This window comes from Crinia signifera, chromosome 6 (genome assembly GCF_055691185.1).
Source record: "Crinia signifera chromosome 6, ASM5569118v1, whole genome shotgun sequence".
Taxonomy (NCBI): Eukaryota; Metazoa; Chordata; class Amphibia; order Anura; family Myobatrachidae; genus Crinia; species Crinia signifera.
In genome coordinates this window covers 235,532,316-235,545,763 of record NC_139222.1, presented here as the reverse complement: position 1 = coordinate 235,545,763, position 13,448 = coordinate 235,532,316, and the positions used below count along the sequence as shown (strand labels likewise).

The 13,448-nt window shown below is 44.6% G+C and overlaps 1 protein-coding gene across 7 annotated transcripts in view; it reads left to right on the top strand.

The window, feature by feature from the left end:
• ANK3 (ankyrin 3) overlaps positions 1–9,991 on the top strand; it is a 333,783-nt gene extending 323,792 nt beyond the window's left edge. For 5 of the 7 annotated variants that reach the window (XM_083149133.1, XM_083149134.1, XM_083149128.1 and 2 more), the window contains 2 exons: positions 3,046–3,130; positions 8,631–9,991. In XM_083149133.1, the coding sequence (XP_083005259.1) occupies positions 3,046–3,111 (66 nt within the window). In that variant the 3' untranslated portion in view covers positions 3,112–3,130; positions 8,631–9,991. Of the gene's footprint in view, positions 1–216; positions 301–440; positions 513–3,045; positions 3,131–8,630 lie in introns of all 7 variants that reach the window. The other 2 variants (XM_083149135.1, XM_083149129.1) reach the window with 2 other exon arrangements.
• The last annotated feature ends 3,457 nt before the right edge of the window (positions 9,992–13,448 follow it).

The window sequence follows — 13,448 nt, the reverse complement described above, 5'->3', positions numbered from 1 at the left end:
AAACCAGTCTTCTTTCAATTAACCCTTATAGTTCAAATGTATTGTGTAGGGTGGAGGCACTTGGAATGCGTTGTGCAGTTTTTACCTCCAATTTCACCTGACCTTGACTTGGCATGATGCCCTACAGCTTGCGTTTATTTCACTACCCTGCATGCCTGGCGTGCCCTGTATAGGAATAGAGATGTGTGATTGACGTAACGATCTGACACTCTTTAGGGGGAGAAAGCTAAAAACATTCCTGGTGAATCTGTTACGGAAGAGCAGTATACAGATGAAGAAGGCAACATCATCACAAGAAAAGTAAATGTTTTTTCTATGTCCTGCTTTGGTTTCCTTGAATCTTCTCTGTCTAGGGTTGACAGTTTGTGTGCAATAAAGAGTTTTGTTTTCTCAAATAAATTTTAGACACCATACAAAGTCAATGTACCTGCTTTTCTTAGGTAACGCGGAAAGTCGTGAGACGTGTTATGGTTCCACAAGACAAAAACGTTGGTGGAACTGTAACTGTTGGGGCAAGTAATTCAGTTTGTGGTGCTGGAATATGCTTTCATTTGCTGTGTGCCAAGTTTTCTTATCATTCATAATGAGTACATACAGAAGTGTGTGCAACAGCTTGGTTTGTGCTTACTAGTGTGTGTCATAGATATTTATAGATGCTTGGCTTTTTATTTATCACTATTGTTTACCTATCTACATTATATTGTGAGACTTATTGAAATGTGTTGATGCTGCAACAATTGGTATCATTACTGCATACATTTATTAGGTTCCACCTTCTGATCTGTCTGTATTGTGTTATAACACTATACGAGTAAGGGGTGAGTACAGGGCCGGCGCCACCACTAGGCAGGACTAGGCATTTGCCTAGGGCGCCGGCCACTGGAGGGCGGTACTGAGCCACCGAGGTACCAGAAAGCATCCCATCCCGCCCGGCGTGAAGCAACGCTGTCCCCGGCGCGCGGCGCCCGCGCTCTGCTGGGGGGATTTCAGCGAGGACAGAGAGGACTCGCAGCACCCGAAAGCTGCACATCGCGGCTTCTAACAGCAGGTACATAGCTCCGGGGGGTGGGGGGGTGCGGGCCCCCACCGCAGTATCGGCTGCAAACCCCCGCGCCGTGCCGCAGCAAGTATCGTCCGCACCCTCCCCACCCCCCGGGCGGGTGGCGCGGGTTTTTTTTGCCTGGGGCGGGCGGGAGGCTTGCACCGGCCCTGGGTGAGTATAGGTTCAAGTAATTGAGCCCAATCAGACAACCATGTATTGCCCAATCAGGATTCCAGTCAAACATATAAGGAAAAATTGGTGTAGATCAAAGGTGCTCGCATCACTATACAATTGGTGATTCATGGTTGAAGGGTTGTATAAAAAAAAAAAACTATTCTCAGACCCAAGGCATTCGGCAGGAAGTGGGCGGGCAGCTGACATCTGGTGATGTCAACTGCGCGCATCACTGGGCAATTTCCATGGGAACGCCCAGCATTTTCATTGGAGCGCGCATGAAACGCTGGGCGTTTCCATAGGAGAGTCCCCCAGCCTCTCTTCCGCAGTGTTGGGTGTTCGCAGTGGCAGCATGCAACCTGCATCTGCACATGCACAGAAATGCGTCTGTGCATGCACAGACGCACACCATCGGTCCCTGTGCGAACAAATGGTCCAGTCGAACGGACCAAAATAAGGGCCTAGATATTTGTAGGCCCCATAGCAAAAGTTTGTCCCCTATTTACCTCCCAATGTTGAAATACTGTATGTATATAGCACATGTTACTTTAAAAAGTGAAGTGGGCCCCATAGTAGCTGCACCCCCTGAACTTATGATAGTTACACCCCTTGCTAGGACCTTTCCTCTACTTTGATTATTCATTTTCTTTATCACCGTATACGTTTGGTAAACAACTAGAATGTAAAACCAGCCTCAGGAAGCCGGGAATTCATTGAAATACTGTAGAAATAAAAAAAAGTGTAAAGTCAATAATGTCCATACTGGAATATGGCTCGTAGGTAAGTATTGCTTGTAATTTTGTTAAAACTTATCTAACTTCTAAAAGTTGCACTTGAATTGCAATATATTTTAAAGGTTTATTCCTTATATTAAATGTATTAAATCTAGGCAGGACAATATACCACACGGTTGACAATTGGTTGGTAATCACTGGTGTGTACAGTAATGTAACTACAGGAAGGTGGCGCAGAGGTAGGAACCTATGAGGAGCCAGCAACCACTTCCTTCTGCAGAATTGTAATATCTGCTGTGCGCCCAGAGATTTTCTCATGGTCTGCAGACACATTTCTGTCCAAAGTCAATCTTGTTCTAAGTATTATTCTTAATAAATCAAATTAAATTCTGTGGTCTCCACTACTATGAAATGGACAATGAAATCTATCTCAGTTGCTGGCAGTACAGGTAGGTTGCCCTTCCTATGTTGTTTAGTTGGGTAATATTGTTAAGTTGTAAATACACACATTAAATACAAGTGAGTATTGCTATATGCTACTGGAATAAAATACTCCATTATGTTTACCTTGGTGGTAAAATTGTGACAAATACATATTAACCCATTGGTTCCAAGAAAAATACTCAGAGCGATGGGATAACGCATTTGCAGCAACTGAGATAAGGACACTTACAGGGGATTTCCGTTCAAATGTCTCTCAGACCTTAACAGAAATCCACGATAAGTGCAGCCTGACCAATAAGCCTGTGTTTAATAACTGCTGCTAATTGTAATCGGGCCGTATATACATATATTATGTTCCTGTGCCAAAGTTTTCCATGATTTGGTAATGCCAGAAGTGGTTATGGAATTGGTTTATCAATACAGTGCAAATATTTTGAGTGTTGCTGTGTTGTGTAATGTATTGCTACCAGTCTAACCTGTACTAACGTTTCTGGATTTACTGACTCTGTGTCTAATTCTTACTCCAGACTATCCGGTAAAATTGGCTCCTAAACTTGTTTTTACTATATAATCAAGTTGGCAGCTACTTGTGGCAAAGACATAGCATCATATTTCTATCTGTGTAATAATTATTATTCACTCTCGTTACAGACTGAGGGATATAAAGTGAAAACCAAGAAGGAAATTCGACATATTGAGAAGAAAAGTTATTCGTAATACCACAGTACGTCGTAAGGTATTTATATACTGTATGTGTTAGAACAATGAAGAACGGTTATTTCTGTGGAACTCACTAAGGGACACATGCAAAATTGAGAATACATCTCCATCACCTTGTCCAGGTCTCTGTCCAGCAGTCCCACTGTATGGTTGGTGTTCTAATGTTATGCCAGGGATTATTATCCATTATTTTATGGCACCTTAAGGGTTCTGCAGCACCTAACAATGTACATAAACATACAGATGTAGCCGCTCTTATGTAGCCGCCCTGTGCCATCTTGGTGTGGCATTCCTCAAAGCACCCCCAAAAATAGGACGCGCGTTCGAGTGAGACGCTCGCACATCCCTGTCTACCCGTCTCTGCGAATGGCACAGGGCGGCTACCTGCTCAACACCCTCCGCTCCTTTGGCATCACTGGCACGGTCTTCTCCTGGTTCACCTCATACCTCTCCGATCGCTCCTTCTCCGTCTCCACTCCGAGCTCCTCCTCTCCTACTACCCCCCAGCCAGTCGGTGTTCCCCAAGGGTCAGTCCTTGGCCCTCTCCTCTTCTCCCTCTACACCACCTCTCTGGGCACCCTCATCAGCTCCTATGGTTTTCATTACCACCTTTATGCTGATGATACCCTAATCTATCTCTCCTCCCCCGACTTATTCCCATCACTTCTGTCCAAGGTCTCCGAATGCCTCACGGCCATCTCAGCCTGGATGACCCAACGCTTCCTGAAACTAAACATGGCTAAAACTGAACTTCTAATCTTCCATCCCCCGAACATCCCCTCTTCTCCCACTATCTCCATCAGCATTGGTGAAACCGAGATCACGTCCACCGACCAAACGCGCTGCCTCGGTGTCATCATTGACTCCTCCCTCTCTTTCACCCCCCACATTCGTGCTCTCTCACAGTCTTGCCGCTTTCACCTACGCAACATCTCACGCATCAGACCATTCCTCTCCACTGACGCGACCAAAATTCTCATTCACTCTCTTGTCATCTCCCGCCTTGACTACTGCAACATCCTTCTCTCTGGGCTACCTCTCACCCGCCTCGCACCTCTCCAATCCATTCTTAACGCTGCTGCTAGGCTCATCTTCCTCTCCCGCCGCTCTACCTCCGCCTCCCCCCTCTGTTTATCTCTTCACTGGCTCCCCATTCCTTTCCGAGTTCTCTTTAAACTCCTCACCACCACCTACAAGGCTCTCTCCTCCTCCACAGCTCCCTACCTCTTTTCACTGATCTCTATCCACACTCCCTCCCGTCCTCTTCGCTCCATCGCTGACCGCCGACTGACCTCTCACCTAATCACCTCCTCCCACTCCCGTGTCCAAGATTTCTCTCGCGCTGCCCCCCTGCACTGGAACAACCTCCCGCCACCCATCAGGCTATCTGATTCCCTTACCTCCTTCAAGCGCTCCCTCAAAACCCACTTTTTTCGACTAGCCTATGCCTCCTCCTAACCTCTTTTGATCCTCCTATCCTGCCTCCGTTCCCCTCCGTTCCTACTTATCCTATTGTATTTCGTTCGTCCACCCACCTATTTTTAGTATGTTAACTCTTATGAGCAGGGCCCTCCTTCCTCACGTACTCACCCTACCTCATTACCTCACCTGTGCTCCTGTCCTGTTCTTCCCTTCCTCTACTTCATCTTCGGTCTCCTTGACTATTTTGACACCTACTTCTGAACTGATGCTGATTTTAGTTCTACCAGCTATACCCCTATTTATACTGTATCTTTCTACACACCCTGTACGTTACCTTGTAATTTTTTTTTTTGTTTGCTATGTACGGCGCTGCGGACACTTTGTGGCGCCTTATAAATAAACGTACTACTACTACTACTACATGGCACACCGAGACATATTGCAATCACGAGCCGGCGGCACCACCTGTATGACCGAAACAATACAACTGTGACTTATAGTACAAGACAATGCAGAACAAGTACATGGTATATAAACATTGCTACTCATATCACTCAAATAAGCAGCTTGGTGACATGAAGAGTTAGGTGCCATTGTAGCGAGTATGGAGTAGATTATACTCTAAGTAAGGGGATGAGGGAAGAGGATCCTGCACATGAGAGCTCACATTCTAAAGGGAAGGGGCTGACAGATAAGTAACATAAACATAGTAGACTGTGAGCATGGTGCAGTGGGTTAGTATGGGTGGCTTTAATGAAGAAATGGGTCTTGAGAGAGGTGGAGAGTCTGATAGGGAGAGATAGACAGTTCCAGGAATACTGAAGGGAGCAGCACGTACAAACCATTGGAGGCAATGTTGTGGTGTAAAGAGTGTGGGCATCATTGTGAAGGGAGATTTAAATGGGAGTAGATTGGATGAGGACATTGTAAGTGAGAGTGAGAAACATGAAATAGGTTCTGAAGGGGGAAGGGGCCTTGCATAAGGTTTGCAGGTGATGGGAGGCAGACATAGTTTGTTTTGAAAGAAGAATGCTGCAGCATGGAGAACAGATTGGAGTGGAGAGGTGGGAGTCAAGGAGGCCAGATTGGAGGTTACAGTCCAGACTGGAGATGATCATTGAGAAGATAGCTGCATTCATTGATGGACCCTAGCTGACCCACGCCATCTGGTGGCATCTCCAGTGATTACACACAATACGCGTAAGGATGGAAATGAGAACATTCACCCATACTGTGTGTAGAGTTCATACACCCCTTTCAGGCAGCACTGTTCCTATTTATACTCTTGGTTTCATAGCTGCCATTATTAGCAGTACTATCATTGGTGCAAAGTACAGGATATGTCTGTAAACAAGCTTATCTTCACATACTGTATGTGCAGCAACATGCCCTTGTCATGCCGTCACTTGATTTGGATACACCCAGTTAAGCCTCAAGTGGAGATGTGACTGAGTTGCATTCATATCTGATTCACCCATTCGGCTGTTTTGGGTGCAAAAACACACATGATCCATCTGCAGAAGTGAATTGCATTCCATAATGTTTGTGATTTTACCACACAGTCACAGTATACAGTTTTCCACCATACAAAATAAACATAATATATCCACTTACATTCCATTAGCTGAATAGTATTAGTATTATTCCACGTTGCGGTAGTATAGGTTCTTTATAATAATACACAATGTTGTCATTTTTTTTAAAATATACTCGTGGAACAAAAATAATAGACTACTACTGACTAGGGATGGCCATCGGTGCAGATGCCATCGATGGTTGCCATCGATGGTGATTCTGCACCCAGCCATCGATAGTAGTAAACTATGTGATGGATAACCATCGATAGTTTTAGCTATCGATTGGCATCCATTATATTTGATTGAATGGCCCTTGTGCCAATCAAAACCTAGGGGCGTCGGGTGGCGGAGCTAAGCTCCGTGTCACGGCACATTGAAAAAAAAAAGGAACCATCGGTTCTCCTTTACCATCGATGTAGGGAAACCACCTGGTTCTCCCACATCGATGGCAAAAGTATTCAACATCGGCCATAAACCATCCATGATTTTAAATCATCGATGGTCGATGGCCATCCCTACTACTGACTACTGTAGGATGACTGGATTTCAGCCTTTAATTATTACTATGTTTTAACCCCTTCCCGACATATGACCTACATTTACGTCATATGTCGGTTGCGGGGGAATCAAGCCAGCTCACGGAGTGAGCTGGCTTGAAAGAGAGCAGGTAATGGCTGTATATTACAGCCAGGTACCTGCTCTCACGGCCACGAGCGGCGAGTTCGCCGATCGTGGCCGTTTAACCCTTTAAGCACCGCGGGCAAAGCGCCCGCAGTGCTTAAATAGCTGATCGGAGGGGGGGCGCCCCCCTCCGGCGCCGATCGGGGCCCCCCGCGGCGAGATCGGAGGGTGCCGATCGGTTGCCATGGCAGCCAGGGGTCTAATGTAGACCCCTGTGCTGGCCGTGTCAGCATTCCTATTACATCCTGCCTGAGGCAGGATGTAATAGGAAGTGCTGAAAATCACTATGTTCAGCCATAGAGCTCTATGGCTGAACCTAGTACAGGCGATCGCGCCCCCTAGTGGTCAAGTACACTAGGGGGCCTTGTAGTAAAAGTAAAAAAAAAAAAAAAAAGTTAAAAAAATAAAATAAAATATTAAAAGTTCAAATCACCCCCCCTTTCCCCATTTCACAAATAAAAATAAATAAAAAATAAAAAAAATAAACATATTTGGTATCGCCGCGTTCCTAAAAGTCCGATCTATTAAAATATAACATTAGTTATCCCGCACAGTTAAAGGCGTAAACGGAAAATAATTCCCAACGCCAAAACTACGTTTTTTGGTCGCATCGCCTACCCAAAAAAAAATAACTAAAAGAGATCAGAAAGTCGCCCATATCCCATAATGGTATTAATTAAAAAGTACACTTCAGCCCGCAAAAAATGAGCCCTCACCCAGGTCCGTAGGTGGAAAAATAAAAAAGTTATAAGCCGCAGAACATGGCGACGCGACGCAAATTAGAAAAAACGTAAAATTTTCTTTTTTTTTTAGTGGTAAAACGTAACGAAAACTATATAAGTTTGGTATCACCGGAATCGTAACGACCCATAGAATAAAGATAACCCATCATTTTAAACGAACTATGAACTCCAAAAAAACCGTAACCAGCGCAAAATTGTGGAATTGCGTTTTTTTTTCTTTTTTACCCCACATTGAATTATTTCCTGATTCCCCAGAATATTATACGGTATAGTAAATGGTACCATTAAAAAGTACAACTTGTCCCGCAAAAAAAAAGCCCTCATGTGTCTATATAGCCGGAAAATTAAAAAAGTTACGCTTATTTGAACGCGAGGAAAAAAAAAAAAATTAACAAAAAAGGCCTCGTCGGGAAGGGGTTAATATCTTATAGCACACATTGAATGTCTAGTTGGTTTGTATACATTGGGTTATTATTGTGTGAATTTGTATTCTGGTGTTTTCATCCAATTTACAGATGAATCCTTATACACTGTGGCTCCAGTGGAGCCAAACAGCCCCTCTCGGTGTGCCAGGTCCCAGCAACTCCGATGCATTGAGCGCTTTATTCACCATACATTGTTTCCCCCCAGCACACTGAATGACATCAGACTTAAATACTACATTGGTCTGGAAAAGGTTACACATATCATAATAAATACACATACATAATAGAACCAGTACTGCACTTTCTAAGTTCACAATCTCCCACATCATGGTAAGGCTCCTGTCTCTTCCTCCTGGCAGCTACTCTCTGGTCCATTGTGTTGTTTGAAGGCTCAGAACCACACATACAGTAAATGTGGTAGAAGAAGCTGGTACACTGGGCATGTGCACTGGGGGTTCTGCTCTGTCCCTTACACTGCATGATGTGGTGGCAGCTCTATTGATCACACTATATACCAGATATTGTTGTCATAATTTAAGACACTTACCAAGAGGAGGGGAGTTTCCGGGCACCCAGAAACCCCACTGCATTTGCCTATGATTTTCGGTGCATAAATTATAGTGATGTGGACCATATGAATCTAACCAATGTTTTGCTTTTTTCCTAAGGGTCAGAGGTTGCTGCCAGTGTTCAGATGACATACAGAAGAAGAGGAAATAACGGAAATAAAAATCATCAAAAAAAAAAGTGTGTGTTTTCCGCTTTCACACATTAGCCGCATGGGTTTTTTTTTATGCAAGAAACCTTTATTTTAGCATGAGCCAATTATACAGAGCATGGGAAATCACCTTCATTCGGATTGGGTCAAGGAGTGTATAGTTTACAATGCAGTGTACATATAATGCGCCATGCTGTTAATAGCATCTCTTCGGAGCATCGGGATACTCCTGGGGCTGGAACACCAACGAAGACGATGACCTTGATGGGACTTGCGAAAGACACAATGATCACTAAATAAGCAACAGTTCGCCTTATTTTAACCTGTGCCCTCAAAAGTTGGGGTGTAAAATGCTCTTGATTTTCTTTTATAAATCATCAATGGATTTGCTGTAAATAAGTGACACTTGTATAAAATTCTAACAAGACTACATTTCCTGTTAATACTGCACCGCCTGGTCACGCTTACCCACCGGAGATCACTCACATATCCATATAACCAGATAGGTGTCTGATAATACTTCACCGATGGGGTATACTGGGCGTGTTCTTCACAAAATCTTGTATATTATCAATTACAATGTTTGTATATGGAAAAAAATAAACAAGCTAAGCAGATTTTACACAAATTTCTTTAATTCTGCTGCAAACTGTAGTACATAAAGCGGGAATTCTGCTGTCCCGAACCATTTTTCTTCAGGTTTAGGAATATTTTGGTGCATGTATCCTCTCACTTTACTTTAATTCAGCCTTTTTATCAACTTTGCAAAAGCTACACTAAAATGCGAAACAAAAAAATTGAGCTATCCACAACGAAACCCTTTATTTAACCATATTGCTGTTGCCAACTTCTCATGAACTTTGATAAATTATCTATCCTGCGGTAGTGCGTAGTCCTGGGCACTTACTGTATTGCTTTTACAGGGGGCGGGATCATGGCTCCAGGCTCTAGAAGTGACTTTGTGCTTGTGTAGAGCACAACGAGCTGAAAAAAGGAACAATTAGATCTTAGGCAGGAAGCACGATGTAAAGTCCTTACTGTATTGTGTACTGGCTATAAGATGTAGACTTTTTTCAGTAAAGCCAATCATCTGTATTCATCCTAGCAGTGTAATATTAGGTTGTTTAAAGCTGCTGTGTTTTAAAAGGGCATTTTTATTTGGGTTTTGGTGAAATCTTTTCATTTGTTGATTATATTCATATGAAACAAACAGCATTCATTGATAATAGCTCTAATAACAATGTATGAGATCCAAACACTGGATGATCTAGTTGATTATTTAAAACAAAAAATAAATTGTGTTTAAAAGTGTTCTGCATTATTATTTCTTTGCTTTAGGGCTGTGTGATAAAATGATGCTGTATCTTGGCACCGGCTACATACACGTTGCGGCTTCACCTGCAGCTCACTGTACTGAAGGTGCCACGCTTCTGTTCCATCACTTCTTTATTCCTGGGGAGCACACCCAGGGGCAAACGCAGGATTTTCATGGGGGTTTCAGTTACACACATGCACACAGAGGCTTAACTCTGGGAGGCAATGGAGTCATCTGCCGCCAGGCTCCTGCTTCAAAGGGGGCACCTCTCCTCCCATTCAAGTTTAAACCAGTTGATTGAAAGCAGTCAATATCACTTCTATGGCTGACTCTCCCTAATAACATCATGCAGGGTATCACACCCTTGAACCTAGAACCCATGACAAATAGTGGACAACCTATTGACTGTCTACCTTATGCTTGTCAGCCTAATGATCACCACCCACTGCTATGCTAGCTGTAAGTTTACGTAGTATTTGGGTTGGGTGGTGATAGGTGCTGCTGTTCTCATCTTATCTTGTCACTGGATGCTTATTAGTATATTATTATATTAGGTACTTGTGTATTATAGCGGCGCCCCCGATTCCCACCGCGCAATGTTTTAATCGCATCGCATGGCATGCGATGCGACGCGATTTTTGCCCCATATACGATGAAAGGTTGTATAAGCACCCTAAAGGGTGCTTTTAAGCACCGTAATGGGTGCTTACAATGTTAAATGCACCCCCACGCCACCCCCCCACTATAAACGTGAACCCGAAGCGTGGCGAGCGCAGCGAGCCCGCGAGGGGAGGAGGTACGCGTCCTCCGACCTTTTCATACCCCCACTATCCACGTCGGCGTGGAGTTGGGAATAGAAAGTGTGGCGAGCGCAGCGAGTAACCGAGCCCGAAGCGTGGCGAGCGGACGCGGATACCTTCACAGGTATCGGAGTCCCCTCGCGGCCTTCACAGGTATCCGCGTCCCCTCGCCACGCTTCGGGTATGGTGGCTCGCTGCGCTCGCCACACTTTCTATTCTCGACTCCACGCCGACGTGGATAGTGGGGGTATGAAAAGGTCGGAGGACGCATACGCCTTATGGTATGCGATGCGATGGGCGCCGCCAAAATACACAAGTACCTTATATTATATAGTATATTAGTATTCGTGTGCAACTACCAGCCCCTCATAAGGCCCCTGAAAAATATCATAGATGCCTAATAACTAATACACCTATCCGGCTCTACGCTGTTAGATTATTGTCATGTATGTATGTATGTATGTATGTATGTATGTATATTTGTGTGTGTGCATTGATGTCACTGGGGGAAGGTGTTACCCTTTGAGTGGTCACATCAAAATACTGGCTCCTCTTCAGTGACAGGAGCGAGATGCTTCACTGTGACATTATATGCAGCACTTAGCTTCTGTCACATTGTAGGAGCCAGCAGTGTAGGTAGAAGACTCTCCAATGGCAGTTCTGCATCTCTGTAAATGCCCCTTGACTGTCAGCCATATGTGCCTACCATGCATGAAGGGGGGGGGGGGGGTGTCTGTATGGGGAACTATCACTGGCACCATATTGTTACTACTGTGTAGAATGGATAACACGGGTATGGAATGAAATGTTGACTTGAGTATGACAACATCATCATAATGTTGACATTGACCATTTCTGATTAACTGTCAACATATCACCCCTGATGACCCAGCGGTGATGTATTTGCTTCCAGTGGCTGCAGTGGCTCAAGTGGTGTCTTCCGGTCATGTGACTGCCAGTTCCACGGAGTCATCTGAGCAGAGTTCCAATGAGTGCAATGGCCTGATCCTTATTATGATATGTTGACATCATTCACGATTCCTACACATTCATAGGGCAGTATTCAATGAGAAAAATTCTCCGTGTTTTATGGCGAGTTTGTGCTTTTCTCGCGTTGGAAGGAGACTTTTGCTCTCAAAAAGCGAGCAACCCTATTCAACGTGCACTTCTCGCCGTCTTTCTAAGTGATTTTCGCCGTGTCTCTCCGTGTAGCAATTCTCCATCTTTTCATGGAGAAGTGGAATATGAACTTTTACAATAAAAAATTTTTTGTTTTAATTTTGGTGTAAAAAAATCAGGAATTTTAATCTGTGAAAGGGCATGCTTTTTTTATTTATGTGCTTATAGCACATGAATATATATTTAATTAAAAAATTAAAAACCTCCCCCCCACATATGTTCTGGGACAGGCATGGAGACTTCCATCTCCCTGCCTGCCGCCGTCCTCAGGCTCCCTGCAGCGTCACCTCATACGCTGGATTGGCTGAGACTCGCCGTGAGGGGCGGCGAGTCTCAGTCACATTGAATACTATCTAAAGTGCCGTGGCGGAGAATCTCCAAACATGGAGAATCTCCGCAAAAACACGGCGAGTGCATGGCAAGCGGAAAGAAAATCGCTCACCATGCATGGAGAATATTTTAATTGAATACTGCCCATAATGTTGAAAAATGACACCAACTATGTCTTCCTACAGTATGTAAAACTTGTTTTTGGGGTATTTTTGAATTGAGTATGCATGGAGTCGGAGCTTATATTGGGAAATAAGTGGTGTTATACTGATGTTATCCTAAGCCCCTACGGATCACTGCGGTCAGTCACTAACGGTTTTAGTGATTATTATGCAGAACTGGGCACAAGCACAAGTTTCAGATTTCTTTCAGTCTGCCTGGGGGCCCTTATTTTCAGGGTATGGTGTAGGTTACTGACAGTCGGGATTCCAAAGGTAATTTCCCCAATATCTGAATCCAGACTGTCAGGAGCCCGACAGGGGGGCAAGTGCATTGAAGCTCCTTGTGGGCTCGCTGCGCCCACCATCTGTTCTATTCTCCCTCTATGGGGGTACAAGGGAAAATAGCCTGTGTAAGTCTGGATTCTGACAGTCAGGATTCCAATGTCGGAGAAATGACCGTCAGAATCCCGACAGTCGGTCACTTATCCGGCACCTGATTTTTGAGTGTTAAAATACCGATGTATACTGATGATGATAATGACTTTAGCAGACTTAATCTGATTAGTTAAAACCGTATCACACAAACCCAGTTATGCAAACAATGCTTAAACTGCCGCACTTTTAAAAGTCACAATACAATGCAATGAGTGGTTGTTTCTTTGCGTTGCATTGTTTAAAATGTACACAGCCAGGGCCGGCGCTACCTGCTCAGCACAGCCTGCAAAGCAGGTAGGCGCCGGTCCAGAGCGGCGCCCCGAGTCCCGCCCGCCAACCTCCTTTGACACTACTGCCGTATATGACAGGCAGCGGCGCCATCTGCGGGATCAGCGCCCCCACACAGGCAGCACAGCGGAGTGCTGAGTGTACCACTGTGAGCCGCTGCTGCCTGCTGGTGTCAGTGAGATTGGTCAGCCAGGAAGAAGCAGGTGCAGGAAATGACTCCTTGCACTTGCAGCAGACGCAATGGAGACTGGAGGTGCTGA